This window comes from Myotis myotis, unplaced genomic scaffold (assembly GCF_014108235.1).
Source record: "Myotis myotis isolate mMyoMyo1 unplaced genomic scaffold, mMyoMyo1.p scaffold_m19_p_7, whole genome shotgun sequence".
In the NCBI taxonomy this organism is placed as follows: Eukaryota; Metazoa; Chordata; class Mammalia; order Chiroptera; family Vespertilionidae; genus Myotis; species Myotis myotis.
Window position 1 is genome coordinate 4,482,546 of NW_023416379.1, and position 17,197 is coordinate 4,499,742.

Sequence of the window (17,197 nt, forward strand, 5' to 3'; positions counted from 1 at the left end):
CCCTCCTCCGCGCCTCCAGAGCCCAGAGGCGGGGCCAGGGCTCCCGCAGGAAGGAACCAATGAACGAGTGATGCATGAATGAATGAGTGACTTGACCCTTCCTCCCGGTCCTTAGCGGAGGGCGCCACACGATAATTCATCCGAACCCCTGCTGCCAGGCCATCTCAACCGGGCATCGAATGGAATCTGAAAGACACTGTGGTGTCTGCATTTTTCTGGGGAGAGAATCCACAACTTTCCGTATTCCCGAAGAGGGTTGTGACCTCGAGGAGATGAAAGGCGGGGGGTGACCTCTGACACCGTGAGTGATGAAGGAGCGCTTTCCCGCTCTCCTGGTGCCTCTGCAAACCCTTTCCTAACAGCTGCCCGGCATGCAGCTTTCCGTCCCCAGTACCAGCGCCCACAATGTCGCTATGGGGACCATCCCTGTGGCAGCGCTTCGCACGCTCGGGGCGGAGACATCAGCTGACCACGAGCACTTTCTTGGTTCGGGATCTGGGCCCACGGTTCTGCATTTGTAATCAGAACAGTCGAGAGCCACGGACCGGATACTTCCAAGATTTTCCTTTGCAGCATCGGTCAAAATGTCCCCTGTCTCACGGTCCTGAGGGTTTAAAGTCAAACCAAACGAGGAAAACAAAAGTCTCAAACTTCCTTCCTAATGTATCCACATTCACGCTCTAAGCTGTCAAGCTTGGAAGGTGGGAAGAGACCAACAGGACTAGGATACAGTTCCTGCCCTCCTTCAGCAAACTCACGGGCAAAGTAAGTTACCGCAAGCACAGGTCACTCCGGCGGCGCCAAGGAAGGGCCCCTGGCGGCGCCAAGGAAGGGCCCCTGACCCACCTGGGACTCGGGTGGACAGGACAAGGTAAGCAGAAGGCACGATGTTTGGGCTGACCTCAGGGGGAAGGGGCGGGGCAGGGAAAGCAGCAGCCTGAACATGGAGTACATCATTATGACAAGAAATTCCATCAGCACTCTGAATCATAAACCTCAACGCTCACAGGAGCCGTAACAAAAGATTATTTCTCAGGTTCTTTCCATAGACACTGGAGAGAAAAGGCCGCAAGACTGGGGAACATAAGCACCAGTGCGGGGACAGTCAGGTAATGAGATGCGGGTCAGGTGGGTACCACGAACCAGAGAGTGAGCCTCCTCTAAAGGGCGGCTGCCACTCAGCACTTTGAAAGAGCCTGACTTCAAATAGGACTTTTCATGCGATACCTTATGATTCTCAAATGTTAGAAACGAATTCAAAAACTATTTAGACTCTGAGAGGACGAAACCACACGCAGAGGCCGCCAGTTTCCCCCTCCCGCCTGAAGCAGCCTTATCCGGTGCAGAAACGCCTGCTCCAGGGACTGCGCCCGCTGCTGGGCCGCTGCTGGGAATCCCCACAGACCCTCAGACCCTCGCTGTTTCCATGCGACTCCGGGTTCTAAAAAGAGTTGACATCTTTGAGGGCCAAACTGCCTCCGGGTAAGTCTCCTAGCTGCTGCTCTCCTGCGCTGCTGTCCAGCATCACTTAGAGCACGCTATTTCTCGTTTATTTTTTCATCCAGCATTAACTGTGATGGAGAGGAAAACGGACAGGTGCTGTGACCATGTACAGGAAGAAGGGAGAGGGACCCAACATATGCTGGGGCTCCAAGGAAGTTTGATTCATCAACCATGCCTCGCATGAGGTCCCTCCCCTCCCCTCCAGGCTTCCCCACCCTGAGCTTGCCTCTGTCTGTCTGTCTGGCAAGCTTCCTCTTTAAGCTCAGAACGGAACACATTTCACATGCGGTCCGGATCAGCCCTGAGAAGGAGTTCACATTTCGGCAGCTTCCCCCCATTTGGCCCCTACTCCATTCTCAAGACGCCTCCTCAACTCTCTGCTCAGGGCCACGCTGTCCAGGGAGAAGAACCAACAAGTACTGAGCACCCGAAAAGCCCAAGGTCTGAGCCAATGAATCACCTTAACAACTTGATGAGTTATCAGTGGCCTTTATCCCCATTTAATAGATGAGAAACAGTGTGGGCTTGAATTTAAATTTTAGTATTCTATGTTCTGGACCATAAAGCTTATTGAGAAATGTCCCTGAATCCGACCTGGCTTTAAGACACTGTCCCAAGGCCAAGACAAAGAACAGGAATTCTCCGAAGTCATGGAATGACCTGGAGCAGGCCCTGATGCCCTAACTATGGGTTCCTAGGGTGACATAGATGCAACTCCACCTCCGGCCTTGGGGGGGCAGGGGGCTATGGTCACCATCTCCTTTTGACCTGGAAGTTGCCGGACAGGTAACAAGAGCTGCTATGTCTGGTTCATACGGTACAACCTTTCTCAATTCACCCACCAGTACCGCGAGGAGGGAAGAGTTATCTGTCATACGTGTAACCCATCTGACAGGTGTGGGAGGCAATAAACAACAGTGTTCCCAACTACTGTGGGGGATATTTAATGCTGTGAGTCACAGTGCTATGGCTTCAGCAAGTCCAAACAGGAAGAGACTCTACTGAAGAAGCTTCGCAAGCATGTAGAGGACAAGGCGGAAGGAGAACATGAGAGAAGGGCGTCACTGGCCCTGCAGGAACAAGGCAGCCCAGCTCCGGTCAGCTCCTCCGGCCCGCACAGTGCGCGGGTCTGAAAGGGGTCACTGGGCTTGACGTGTAGAGGCCGCCAGTGATGTGGGCAAGAGCAGCTCCAGGACCCGGGTGGTGAGGTCCAGGGTTCCGAGCTGAATAAGAAGAGACGGGACCCCCAGCGTTGCACAACAGTGGGTGGCACTTGGACCGGTTGCCTAGAGAGGGAGGTCCCTCTCCGCAGGAGACCCTCCCGACTGGGTGGTCAGGGCCACCACCCAGAAGGGGAAGAGGGACGGAACTCCCACCGGAGAGGGGAGTGGGAGAGCGGGCCTCCGTGGCCAGTCACTCAGCAGCAAGGTGGGAAGACTAGATGGCAGAGCTCCCAAGGGCAGCAGCAGGTCGGGGTCCGCGACAGCCACGGGCTTTGTTGTGGCGATGGCAGCAGAAGTTGGGTGCTGGTTCAGAGGTACGCAAACTCGAAATGGCTAGAACATGCATCCTGTGGCTGCGTTTACAGCAACGGGTGTGTGAGAATTTGAGTCAGTCACCGGTGGGAGTGAGTGGGGCAACGTGAAATAAGTGGAGAAACAAGCAAGGTGGAGCCAATATGCAGGGCCCAGCGCTACCCCATTTACAGGGCAGCAGGGCGGGGGGCCAGGCCCACAGGCATTGAAGAATTTAGTGTGGTGGCTCCTGGAGGCTGGGCTGAGGGAACTTTGCAAACAAATGGGAGGAGTCAGAGTTGAGATGAGGACAAGTGGGGACAATTGTGGGGGAAGATCCTAGAGGGAGAAGAGAGGGTCAGGAGTAGGGGTGCTTCCTGGGGAGTTGGGCAGGGGTAGTGCAAAGACAGGGATGGATATGTCTTGGGGAGCTGACTGTGCTGGCCCCTCACACCTGTGTTTGCTCAGGCCCTCGGACCCTGGCCCGCCCCACGGCCTGTATCTTGCTGCAAATGGAGAACAACAGCACCAGTCCGCCTCGCAGGCCAGGGCGTGGCTAACACTAAGCTAAGATCCGAGTATTCAAGTTTAATGACATTCTTGGTCTACATGATGGGGATAGAGAAGCCGGTTCTAAAACCACAGTCTCGTCAGGGACACTTATCACTCTTCCCACCAAAACAGAAACGAGGACACAGAGAGAGGTCAGGACTCCAGCTACGGTGGGTTGTCTCCAAGACCTTGAGGACAAGGAGACAAGTTCGTCCGCTGAAACATGAACAGCCCATCAGCACGGTGGGTCAGGGTGGAAATATGCAGGCTGCCATCACCAGGAAAGTGGTTCTCTGACCTTAACCCTGACTGTAACCTGAGCAGGTGTGTTCATCCAAAACGGGAGGTTGGGCAGCCGGGAAGCACAGAAACGGGAGAATCAGCCGAGGTGGTCACTGACCGTGGCCACTGAGCTGTGTGGGGGACAGGGCCCGTGGCTCATGACTTCCCATATTCCTGTCCGCGGAGGAGTGGGTGCTCCAGGCTCCCTCCGTCTGATGCTCTAAACAGTCCTCACCCCTCCTGGGTTCTCCATCCTGGCCAAGACCCAGCCCGGGCTAATGAAATCATAATCCTCCAGGGCAGGGCCTGGGCATTTGTGTTTTAAAAGCTCCCCAGGTGATTCTGATGCACGGCCAGCATTAAGAACCCGTCTCGCCAGTTGCCCTGCCCTGATGCGGTGCCACCGGGACCCGTGTTCTCATGGGTCTGCACCAGCCAATTGAGTAAACACTGTGAAGCCGTCACTGAAAACAGCTTTTCCTGGACGTGAGGTCTAAGATAGACCGGTGAGACTGAGGGCCAGACCCCGGGGCGATGAATTCACCCAGGGGACGAAATGTTGCTTCCAGAAGCCTCTTGGGTGAGGACAGGTCATTGGCCAAGAAAAAGCAAGCCCATCTTCGCTGCTCATGTATTTTACAAGGTAATCACACGAGAAACCATGTATGGGTCAGCAAATGGCCAACCACAAATTTGTCGAGAACTGAGCTCTAGGGGAATGCATTTACTGTCCCTCTCCTTTGTTTAACCCTCTACCGTTTGTGACATAGACACAGCCAATTGCCCACCCTGCATCCATTACCCACATCTAGTTCCTAACAGAACCCCCATCTGGTTCAGCCCTCTGCTCCTCCTCCTTTGGTGGGACTGGCTCTACCCTCAGTTCCTGGGCCCCTGGTTTGTGGAAGTCTGATTCCACCCCGTTGCCAGTATGTGCTCAAGAGAGGGCAAGGGCCCGATGTCATCAGTGAGACACAGGAGCTAGTTTTCTTTTCAGCTTCCTATTGAAGCATAATAAACATACCGAAAAGTGCACACATCATGCGCACAACCTGGTAAATGCTCACCATTAAATGTACCCGTATAACCGGCACCCAGATTAAGAAGCAGAACATTACCAGCCCCCAGAAGACCCTCTCCTGCTCCCTCCCATCCACTGTCCCCCCAGAGTAACCCTACCCTGACTTCTAACAGTGGAGACATTTTGCCTGCTCTATACGTTTTTATTTAAGTGGAAGCAAAGTGTAGGTACTCCCCATGTCTGGCTTCTTTTGCTCACAGGATATCTGTGAGGCTCATCTTCGTTGTTGTATGTTGTTTTAAGTTGTTTACACTTATTGCTGTACTGGAGGCCCATTGCAGGAAGGGCTTCCTGAGGCTGGAGCTCCCTTCTCTGCTGCCTCAGCTCTGCTCCCATCTCTGCTGCCTCGGCCCCGTTCCCTTCTCCCCTTCTCCACCGCTTCGCTCCCTTCTGCAGCGCTTGGCTTCCTTCTATGCTGTCTGCAGTCTTCGCTCAGTGCCTGTGTATGCAAATTAACGCCATCTTTGTTGGGTTAATTTGTGTATCACTCTGATTGGCTGGTGGGCACAGCGGAGGGATGGTCAATTTGCATGGTTCTATTTTATTAGTGTAGATAATATTCCACTATGGAACAAGCCACCTTTACCCATTCTACTGCTGAGTGTTTGGCTGGTTTTAGTTCAGGAATATGACAAATCGTGGTGCTATGAACATTTTAGTACCTTTCTTTTTTAAAAAAAAAATTATTTTTACTGATTTCAGAGAGGAAGGGAGAGGGAGAAAGAGATAGAAAATCAATAATGAGTACCACTGATCCGCTGCCTCCTGCACACCCCCTTCTGGGGATCAAGCCCGAAACCTGTGCATGTGCCCTTGACCAGAATCGAACCTGGGACCCTTTAGTCTGCAGGTCGATGCTCTATCCACTGAGCCAAACCAGCAAGGACTGGAAGCATTTCCAGTGTTATCTCCATAAAGCACTTGAGCCTCACAACATCTTTGCTTCATTTTTCCGATGTGGAAATTGATCACCAGTGAAATTCAATATTTTCCCAAGGCAAAGGGCAGAGTTGGGACTGGAAGCCAGGGTTCCATATGCCCAGCCCATGCCTTTCCACCTGTCCCTAGCAGGCAGTACAACTGTCATCTCTCATTTGGTGAAAATGACTGTGAGCCCTCTGACCACATAGCTGCCGGTTTTCAGTGATGCCAGATGATGCAGCTAATACGCAAAGAGCCATGCCAGCTAACAGAGCATTAGCAGCTGTCTCCTGGCTTCGCCCTGTTATGAGGAAACTTGGCGACACGAGGCTAGTCCCTGGCTCTCCAGGGAGAAAAGGACCGGTGCATGTTAATCATAAATCGCTAATGGGAAAGTGAAGATGCTGAGAAGAGTAGGAGCAAAAATTATAGTAGCAAGCTCGCCTTCCAGCCAGCCAGATGCAGGAGCTGTAACTATCAGCTTCTCAACTTAGATGCCCAAGAGTGCTTCTCTGAGCTCTGTGAGGGTGCAGCCCACTGACCGATAGAAACGCCCAGTGGAGCCGTGGAAGACAGTTCAGCGACCCCAAACCTCTCCCCACTACAAAACAGCCTCTGATTCGGCCTAACCGCGCTGCCGGCACCCACACTGCAGAGCACGCTGCAGCGAGCATTCCCATGGCCGAGGGCAGCATCCTCGGTGCCCCTCCCGCCCACGGCGGATTTGTCTTCAGGAGCCAACGTAAATGAGCTGCTCCTGGAGCAAAGATTCCCGCGCCTGCTGTAGCATAGGCAGCCAAACGGCCAGGGTCACTTCCTCCACCCCAACCCTTCACTGGCTCCCACTGGAGCTCCATCACACCATCAGTCTGTCCTTCCAGGCCTTTTAGGACCTGGCCCTGTCCATTTCCAACCCTGAGTCCCAACACGCTGGTCTGCAGTCTGTTCTGTCACCACTCCATGTTTTTATGGTCTCAGGGGTTTACACTTGTCTGCTCTTCTCCTTTCCTCTCCCAGCTCACTGTCTAGTGAGCAACTCATTCCTCAGTTCCCAGTCAATGTCACCTTCTCAAAGAGCCTTCCTGGCCCCTTCTCTGAGGTAGCACCCATCACGCTGGATCATGGCACATGGTTCATTCTCTTCCCAGCACTCATAGCCATAGGTCACCACTTGCTTATTACCCATACGCCCCAGGACAGCAGGTACCCTGTCTGTCTTGCTCACCCCAACACCGAGAACCACAGCAGAACCACAGCCGATGCTCAGTAACTATTAGTGGAATAAATGGCTGAGTGAATAAAGCACAGTCCAGTTGTGGGTTAACCAGTGATGTGGCTTTGTTCTCTCTTCTGCTACCTGCATGAAGACCATTCTGCTATTCACTAACTCCCAAGAAAATAAAATATAGGAAAAATAGAGCGGGGGGGGGGGGGGGAGGGAGAGATTCATGAACAGGAGATTGGAATGTATGGAAAATAAGATGTGAAACTCTGCGGGTTGTAGGTTTTTTTATCCTGTCCCCCAGGACCTGCAATAGAAAGATTTTTGAGGCGCACCCCAAAGCTACACCACATGACATTTAAAACCCCCTCAGATACACTGTTCAGTAATAGACTGTGGATGAGCCCTGGGAAGCCTCGGGTTTCTGGAAAGGTGTGACAGAACTGTGACACCTGTCCTCGGGAGGCCCGGCGCTGCACCCCCTCCCTCCATGCAGGACACTGGCCATCCCTAAGCATGCAGTGAGCAAGCCGTGCTTGGAAGCCTGGCTTTCAGGAGCCTCTGGTCCAAGCTTCCCGTTTTCCCGAGGAGGAAGCTTGAAGCGCCGTTAGCAGGCAGCCTTCTCGAGCCGCGGAGCCAGTTCGGGCAAACTCCATCCCGGCTCCAGGCTGCAGCCCCTATAGGTCCTTTCCGCACCGGGCGCAGCAGGGGCGGCCAGCCACTGGCAATGGCCACACTTTCCCCGCAGAACCGCACAGCGCAGGGAGGAAGGGGCGGGCCCTCGCCAGGGTCTGTGGGCCCCACAGCTCTCCCCTGGCTTCAGGAGAGGGATGCAGAGATGAGCACAGAGGAGCCCAAACACACCGCCCCTGTGGGTGCTGACAGCGGCTCCCCACGGCCTCTTCGCCAGGCGCTGCTCAGCCTGAGGCAGCTGCCCCACCCAGGAGCCCCCAGCCTCAGAGACTCCCACCGCAGCCCTGGGGCCTCGGACCTCAGAGGAGACGCAAGGCCCTCTCGGCTGGACGCTGAAGGGGGGTGATCACGTCCCCAGACCACGACTGAGCAGGCGGTGGGTGGCAGAGGGGGGGAAGCATGACCAGAAGAGAAGGAGAGAGGGAGGAGCGCAGCAGGGACGCAGCCCGAGTCCCGTTCTCGGGATGCAAGAATCTGGGCTCAGGTTTCTAGGCGCCTCGCCCCTCCCCCGACCTACCCTAGGCCCCCAGAATGCGGGCGCCCGCAGCCAGCACCCAAGCACCTGCTGCCCCCGCCCCCACCCAGGGCTTGGTGCTCCTGGAAGGGGCCGCCGGAGCTCAGCCGGTCCGGCAAGGGCGGTGGGGGAGGCCGGGGCCGGCGCTGCGCCCCTCCCTGCAGGCCCACGCGCCCTACCTGTAGTAGCGGTCATCCTTGAACGGCGTGAGGTCCTCCTTCAGCTCCCAGTACGCCTCCTGCAGCCGCTTGCACAGGTGCTTGAGCTCGCTGCAGAGCGGAGGCTCGAAGGCCGGGTACTCGGCGTCCATGCCCGCTTCGCCCTCCGGAGCCCAGCCCGGCGCCCCTCCTCCTGCCGCTCCGCCCTTGGTACCGCTTCCTTCGCCCCCTTTCACTCCCCCCAGCGCCCGGATCCGGGGCTGCCAGCGCGCGGGGTGGGACCGAGGAGGAGGAGGAGGAGGAGGAGGAGGAGGAGGAGGAGGAGGAGGAGGAGGCTGGGAGGTGGGGAGGGGGCGCGGAGGGAGGTGGGGCCGCGTGCTCAGGGAGCCGCGGAGATGACTGGGTGTGGGGTGGGGTAAGGTCCCCAGAGGGGCCTAGGGAGAGGAGGGTGCTGCGCCCATCAGCCGCCGCCCAGGCAGTCGGAGAAGGGGGGCGGTGGGGGACTTCAACCCAAGATCATCTGCCGCCTGGGACGGAAATATGAAGGGCCACTCTCGCCGCTGCTCGTACTGGGAAAGAGGAGAAACTGGCGGTGAGAGCAGAGAGGAAAACGGGGCTGGAGGGCGGATGGAGAGCCCTTTCTTGCGGGAAAGGTCAAAGGCTGGAGCCGGCTCCCCAGTTCAGCACCACGGACAGCTGCCCCCGCTCCCCTCTTCTTGGGCTCCACTTGGCCTAATGCAAGAAACACTTAAAATCAAGTCCATTGTGGTTAGGCCATAATAAACATTACTGTTAACGATAAAAGAATGTTCCCAAATGAGATGTCTCTTCCACACGTTCGGTAGCCACCAAAACAACAACAAAATCTGGGCAAAGCTCAACCTCAGTGTGTAAAATAAACACTCACATCAACACGTCCTTCATGGACGACTTACCCGGAGATGATGTCATCTCCTTCTATGAATTTTTCCAATAATAAGCGTAGAAGCAGGTGTTCCAGGTGATGTTGGTGCATTTCCACCTCAATTCTGGACAAGGTTGCATGCCGGCCTGATCTTGTATCCATTGCAGGGACCTTTTACAAATACACATTTTGGGGGCCAACTTACACTATTGAATCTAAATTACATAACATGGGTCCCAGGAACCTGCATTTTTCAAAGGTCCCCAGGTGAGTCTAATGATCACTCACGTTTAGATAGTGTCAGGTTGCCCACATTTTCTGCTATCTGTACCTGTGGAATAATTTCACTCACTCTTCCTTGCTCTTTATTTTTATGGTCATATTTTATTTATTTTATTTATATTTTTATTGATTTCAGAGAGGAAGAAAGAGATAGAAACATCAATGATGAGAGTCATTAATTGGCTACCTCCTGCACTCCCCGTCCATGTACCCATCATCCTTCACCCAGCTTCAGTTATTAACATTTTGCCATTCTTGTTTCATCTATTCTACCCACCATTTTTGCTGTTGGGGTATTTTAAAGCAAATCCTAGATATAACATTCCACTCTAATACTTTAGTATGTTTCTCTAATAGTTAACGACTTAAAACATGCAAACAAAATATGTGGAGGCCACGAAGGTAGGTGCCTATAGGTGAAGACTTGCCCAATCTCCTTTGGGAAGCTGACTCCCTCTCCAGTTCAATCTTCTCTGGCAGAACAGAGTCAAGGCGTGTGAAGTGGCTGCTGTGATCTCCTGCAGCCAATGGGTGCTCAGTGTTTGTGACAGCTACTCACCCAACTGGAGTCCTTAGGAATGGCTTCAGGAAGTCAAGCTTGCTCAGCAGTTAGCAACCCTGAAGGTAGGATACATCGGGCAAAGCCCCAAAGTCTTATCCTGTTCTTTTTTCTGCCATGCTGAGCACTTGGCCATTGGCAGTATTGGGAAACGGAAGTTACAGGGAGAAAAAGATTTGACACCAAACACGACTTCTCAAATCCAGGCATTCGGCCGCATTTTCTAATTCATAGTGGGATTTGGCTGAATGAGACATTGCTTGTGACGAGTGGTCTCGCACATGGTCTTCAATAAGCCCTATTTTTGATAGGGATTTTATATACACTGAGACCTCCATGTTCCGGGCATTTGGCACGCTCATGGAGTTTGCCGTGCAGATGGGACATCCACTGTGACATGTTCATCCTAGTGAATGTGTGAATACAATGAGGACATGTGCTCCAAAGGAGCGTAACAGGAAACTTGCTCCAGACTGGCGTGAGGGAAGGCTTGGCTGTGGACACGGTCTTGAGGAAGCTCTGAAGGATGAGTTAAAGGCGAAGCAGCGTGGGCAGGGAGATGAGCCTGAGCCAGGCCAGTGTGGTGAGAACCGTGTGGAGAGGGACTGGGTTCTGGAACACACAGTAGCGGCTGGAAGAGTAGGCAGGAGCCAGTAAGAGGTTTGGCCTTGGTATAATGATGAGGATGACGATGCATTCTGAGCACTCACATATACTCTTGTAATTATCAAGAGTCGCCTATTCAATGGCAGTATATCATCCTCACTCTGCAGGTGGGGAACCAGACACAGGGCTGCTATATACTCTGGCCCAGTCACCCAGCGAGTGAGGGAGCCACATACCCACAGGCTAGAGCTGGAGGTGATGCCTCTCATTATCATGTTCAACCACCATTACAAGTTGTAAAGCTAAGGAATGATATAAAAACAGGGATTTTATTTTTAAAATAATCCCTCTGGTTGCTGAGGAGAGTGTGGACTGGGAAACAAGGGAGCAGGAAGAGCAGTCAGGAGGCCCCTGAGGAAGTCCAGGTGAGAGGTGATGAGGGCTTTACCAGAGTCAAGGCAGCCCAGGTGGAGATTAGTGGGAGGGATTGAGAGCTCTGGGAGGAGAAAGGGGCGGGGCTTGGTGGTGAATTGAGGCAGGGGTCAAGGCTGATTCCTGGTTACCCCGCACAACTGTGAGCCCTTCCTGGGCTCCAGAACTCTGGGCGTTGAGTGGAGAGGATGCGCGGACCTGGCAGAGAAGGGACTCAGCAGAGTCTAGTACAGCGATGGTGAACCTATGACACGCGTGTCAGGGGTGACACATGAACTCATTTGTTTGGTTGATTTTTCTTTGTTAAATGGCATTTAAATATATAAAATAAACATCAAAAATATAAGTCTTTGTTTTACTATGGTTGCAAATATCAAAAAATTTCTTTTTTTTTTTTTTTTTGAAAACAAAACATTATTTATTAAGAAAATAATGCAATTACAAATTGTGATAAGCACTATGAAAAATACAAAAGGGGAGCTAAGGCAGTGAAGAGCTAGAACCTACTTCCAAAAGGTTGGTCAGAGGAGCTGTGAGAATCAAGAGAGCTATTTCTATCCTCCTGTCTTCCCAAGCACATGATAGGAGTGCATTGCGTTGGTCTCCCTGAGGTTTCACAGGGCCTTGGGATTTGGTCTGGCCAATGTGTTGTGCTTCAAAACCACATGTGCCATTTCCTTGATGGAGCATTTAACTGTTGCTCCAGCTCCCTGTGGCATTCTGACTGGGGGTGTGGTCAAGACATGGTTGCTCCCTTAGCCTAGAACTTGGCATGGCTTCAAAGAACAGAGACCCCTCAGCCAACCAACTTTAAACATGTAGCATGAAAAAACAACAGACTATAAATGCCTCGAGCCACTGAGATATGGAAGCTATTTGTTAATGCAGCTTAATGGAGACAATCCTGGCTATTACCAGAGGCCTCTGTGCAGAGGCAGAGGGATGATTTATAGAGACTTTAAGACAAGAGGCTTTGAGCTTGACTGGTCCACAGAACTGAAAGGAGGCCAACATGGCTGGATTATAGTAAATCAGGGAAAAGTAGCAAATAATCTTTTTTTTTTTTTTTTTTTTTCAATTCAAACTTTTTTTTTTTATTGCTTAAAGTATTACAAAGGGTATTACATATGTGTCCATTTTATCCCCCCGCCCTAGACAGTCCCCTAGCCTCCCCTATCCCCCAATGTCTTATGTCCACTGGTTATGCTTATATGCATGCATACAAGTCCTTTAGTTGATCTCTTACCCCCCTACCTCCTGCCCCCCAACCCTCCCCGGCCTTCCTGCTGCAGTTTGACAATCTGTTTGAGGCAGCTCTGTATCTATTATTGTTCAAAAGTTTATAATGGTCTCTATTATCCATGAATGAGTGAGATCATGTGGTATTTTTCCTTCATTGACTGGCTTATTTCACTTAGCATAATGCTCTCCAGTTCCATCCATGACGTTGCAAATGGTAAGAGTTCCTTCCTTTTTAGAGCAGCATAGTATTCCATCGTGTAGATGTACCACAGTTTTCTGATCCATTCATCTACTGATGGGCACTTAGGCTGTTTCCAGATCTTAGCTATGGTGAATTGTGCTGCTATGAACATAGGGGTGCATATATCCTTTCTGATTGGTGTTTCTGGTTTCTTGGGATATATTCCTAGAAGTGGGATCACAGGGTCAAATGGGAGTTCCATTTTCAGTTTTTTAAGGAAACTCCATACTGTCTTCCATAGTGGCTGCACCAGTCTGCATTCCCACCAGCAGTGCACAAGTGTTCCTTTTTCTCCACATCCTCTCCAGCACTTGTCGTTTGTTGATTTGTTGATGATAGCCAGTCTGACAGGTGTGAGATGGTACCTCATTGTTGTTTTGATTTGCATCTCTCGGATGATTAGTGACTTTGAGCATGTTTTCATATGTCTCTTGGCTTTCTGAATGTCCTCTTTTGAAAGGTGTCTATTTAGGTCCTTTGCCCATTTTTTGATTGGATTGTTTATCTTCCTTTTGTTAAGTTGTATGAGTTCCCTATAAATTTTGGAGATTAGGCCCTTATCGGATATGACATTGGCAAATATGTTTTCCCACACAGTGGGTTTTCTCGTTGTTTTGTTGATGGTTTCTTTTGCTGTGCAGAAGCTTTTTATTTTGATGTAGTCCCATTTGTTCATTTTCTCTTTAGTTTCAAGTGCCCTAGGAGCTGTATCAGTGAAGAAATTGCTTCGGCATATGTCTGAGATTTTGTTGCCTTTGGATTCTTCTAGAATTTTTATGGTTTCCTGTCGTACATTTAAGTCCTTTATCCATTTTGAGTTTATTTTTGTGTATGGTGTAAGTTGGTGGTCTAGTTTCATTTTCTTGCATATATCTGTCCAATTTTCCCAACACCATTTAGTGAAGAGACTATCTTGGCTCCATTGTATGTTCTTGCCTCCTTTGTCAAATATTAATTGAGCATATTGGTTCGGGCTGATTTCTGGGTTCTCTATTCTATTCCATTGATCTATATGCCTATTCTTGTGCCAGTACCAGGCAGTTTTGAGAACAGTGGCTTTGTAATACATCTTGATATCTGGTATTGAGATCCCACCTACTTTGGTCTTTTTCAGGATTGCTGCAGCTATTCGAGGTCTTTTTTTATTCCAGATGAATTTTTGTAGAGTTCGTTCTAGATCTCTGAAGTATGCCGTTGGTATTTTAATGGGAAGTGCGTTGAATTTATAGATTGCTTTGGGTAGTATGGACATTTTAATGATGTTGATTCTACCAATCCATGAACACGGTATGTTCTTCCATCTGTTTATGTCTTCCTCTATATCTTTTTTCAACGTCCTGTAGTTTTCTGAGTAGAGGTCTTTTACCTCTTTAGTTAAGTTTATTCCTAGGTAGCTTAATTTTTTTGGTGCGATGGTAAACGGGATTGTTTTTATAATCTCTCTTTCTGAAAGTTCACTATTGGTGTATAGAAATGCCTCGGATTTCTTGGGGTTAATTTTGTATCCTGCTACATTGCCAAATTCATGTATTAAGTCCAGTAGCTTTTTGATGGAGTCTCTAGGGTTTTGTATGTATAATATCATGTCGTCTGCAAATAAGGACAGTTTTACTTCCTCTTTTCCAATTTGGATGCCTTTTATTTCTTCTTCTTGCCGAATTGCAATGGCTAACACTTCCAGTACTATGTTGAACAGGAGTGGTGAGAGGGGGCATCCCTGTCTTGTTCCTGTTCTTAGGGGAAATGGTGTTAGTTTTTGTCCATTGAGTATGATGTTGGCTGTGGGCCTGTCATATATGGCTTTTATTATGTTGAGGTATGATCCTTCTACTCCCACCTTGCTGAGAGCTTTTATCAAAAATGGGTGTTGAATTTTGTCAAATGCTTTTTCTACATCAATTGATATGACCATGTGGTTTTTTTCTTTCAATTTGTTTATGTGATGTATCACGTTTATTGATTTGCGGATATTGTACCATCCTTGCATCCCTGGGATAAATCCTACTTGGTCATGGTGTATGATCTTTCTGATGTACTGCTGGATCCGATTTGCTAAGATTTTGTTGAGGATTTTGGCATCTATGTTCATGAGGGATATTGGCCTGTAATTCTCTTTCATTGTGTTGTCTTTACCTGGTTTTGGTATTAGGGTGATGCTGGCTTCATAGAATGAGCTTGGAAGTGTTCCTTCCTCTTGAATTTTTTGTAGTAGTCTGAGGAGGATAGGTTTTAGTTCTTCCTTGAATGTTTGGTAAAACTCCCCTGTGAAGCCGTCTGGTCCTGGGCTTTTGTTTGCTGGAAGCTTTTTGATGACTGCTTCAATTTCTTCCATAGTTATTGGCCTGTTGAGATTTTTAGATTCTTCCTGATTGAGTTTTGGAATGTTGTATTTTTCTAGGAATTTGTCCATTTCCTCCAGGTTGTCTAGTTTGTTGGAGTAGAGCTGTCCATAGTATTTTTTAACAATCATTTGTATTTCTGTGGGGTCTGTTGTTATTTCGCCTCTATCGTTTCTGATTTTGTTTATTTGGGTCCTCTCTCTTTGCTTCTTGGTGAGTCTGGCTAGAGGTTTGTCAATCTTGTTTATCCTTTCAAAGAACCAGCTCTTGGTTTCATTGATTTTCTGTATTGTTTTTTTGGTCTCTATGTCATTTATTTCTGCTCTAATCTTTATTATCTCCTTCCTTCTGCTCACTCTGGGGTTTTCTTGTTGCTCTCTTTCTAATTCTTTGAGTTGTAGAGTTAGATGATTTACTACCATTTTTTCTTGTTTTTTGAGATAGGCCTGTAGAGCTATAAACTTCCCTCTCATGACTGCTTTCATTGTGTCCCATAGGTTTTGGATTGTTGTGTTTTCATTGTCATTAGTTTCCAGGATGTTTCGAATTTCTTCTTTGATTTCATTGGTAACCCAATCAATATTTAATAGCATGCTATTCAGCTTCCAGGTGTTTGAGTATTTTGGGTTGTTTTTATTGTAGTTTATTTCTAATATTATGCCATCGTGGTCTGCGAAGACGCTTTTTATGATTTCAATTTTCTTGAATTTGGGGATACTTTGCTTGTGACCCAATATATGGTCTATTTTTGAATATGTCCTATGAGCATTTGAGTAGAATGTATATTCCCTGGCTTTCGGGTGAAGTGTTCTGAAGATGTCTATTAAGTCCATCTGATCTAGTGAGTCATTTAGGATTGCTGTATCTTTGCTGATTATTTGTCTAGAGGACTTATCCAGTGCTGTCAGTGGTGTATTAAAGTCCCCTACTATGATTGTATTGTTGTCGATCTCTCCTTTGATATCTTCCAGGAGTTTTTTTATGAATTTGGGTGCTCCTGCACTGGGTGCATATATGTTTACCAGGGTTATATCTTCTTGTTGTATTGATCCCTTTAGTATTATGAAGTGGCCTTCCTTATCTCTTGTTATGGCCTTCACTTTGAGGTCTATTTTGTCCGATATAAGTATTGCTACCCCAGCTTTCTTTTCCTTTCCATTTGCCTGAAAGATATTTTTCCATCCTTTCACTTTCAGTCTGTGTGAGTCCCTTCTAATGAGGTGGGTTTCTTGTAGACAGCAGATGTATGGGTCATGTTTTTTTATCCATTCAGCCACTCGATGTCTTTTGTTTGGAGCATTTAGTCCGTTTACGTTTAAAGTTATTATTGAAAGGTACTTGTTTGTAGGCATTTCTGTTTTTGTGTGGCTGTTTTCTTTCTGAGCTTTTTATTTTTTATTTTTATACCAGTCCCTTTAGCATTCCTTGCATTGCTGGCTTGGTGGTGATAAACTCCCTTAGCCTTTTTTTGTCTGTGAAGCTTCTTATTTCCCCTTCAAGTTTGAATGATAGCCTTGCTGGATAGAGTATTCTTGGATTCAGTCCTTTGCTTTGCATCACTTTGTAAATTTCCGTCCATTCTTTTCTGGCCTGATGTGTTTCTGTTGAGAAATCATTTGACAATCTAATGGGAGATCCCTTGTATGTAACTTTCCGTCTCTCTCTTGCAGCCTGTAAGATTCTCTCTTTGTCCTGAACATTTGCCATGGTAATTATGATGTGTCTTGGTGTGGGTCTTTTTGGGTTCACCTTGTTTGGGACTCTCTGGGCTTGTGTGACTTTTTTCTTCCCCACCTCAGGGAAGTTTTCTGATATTATTTCTTCTAATAGGTTTTCTAATCCTTGTTCATCCTTCTGTTGTTCTGGTACCCCTATTATTCGTATGTTGTTTCGTTTCATGTTGTCCCAAAGCTCCCTTAGGCTCTCCTCCTGTCTTTTCATTTTTTTCTCCAATTGCAGTACGTTTTGGGTGTGTTTTGCTTCCTTGTCTTCTAAATCACTAATTCGGTCCTCCGCTTCTCCTAGTCTACTGTTGATACTTTCAATGGAGTTTTTCATTGCTGCTATATCACTCTTCATTTCTTCTTGGGTCTTACTTAAGTTGTTGATTTTTTCATCTGTTTCTTCTAGCTTCTTCCATATGTTATCGATT

The 17,197-nt window shown here is 48.7% G+C and overlaps 1 protein-coding gene across 1 annotated transcript in view; it reads right to left on the reverse strand.

Moving 5' to 3' along the window:
- Positions 1-8,634, reverse strand: part of TMEM181 (transmembrane protein 181) — a 39,800-nt gene extending 31,166 nt beyond the window's left edge. The window contains exon 1 of the mRNA XM_036316032.1: positions 8,462-8,634. Within this exon, the coding sequence (XP_036171925.1) occupies positions 8,462-8,592 (131 nt within the window). The 5' untranslated portion in view covers positions 8,593-8,634. The remainder of the gene's footprint in view (positions 1-8,461) is intronic.
- Between the last annotated feature and the right edge of the window lie 8,563 nt (positions 8,635-17,197).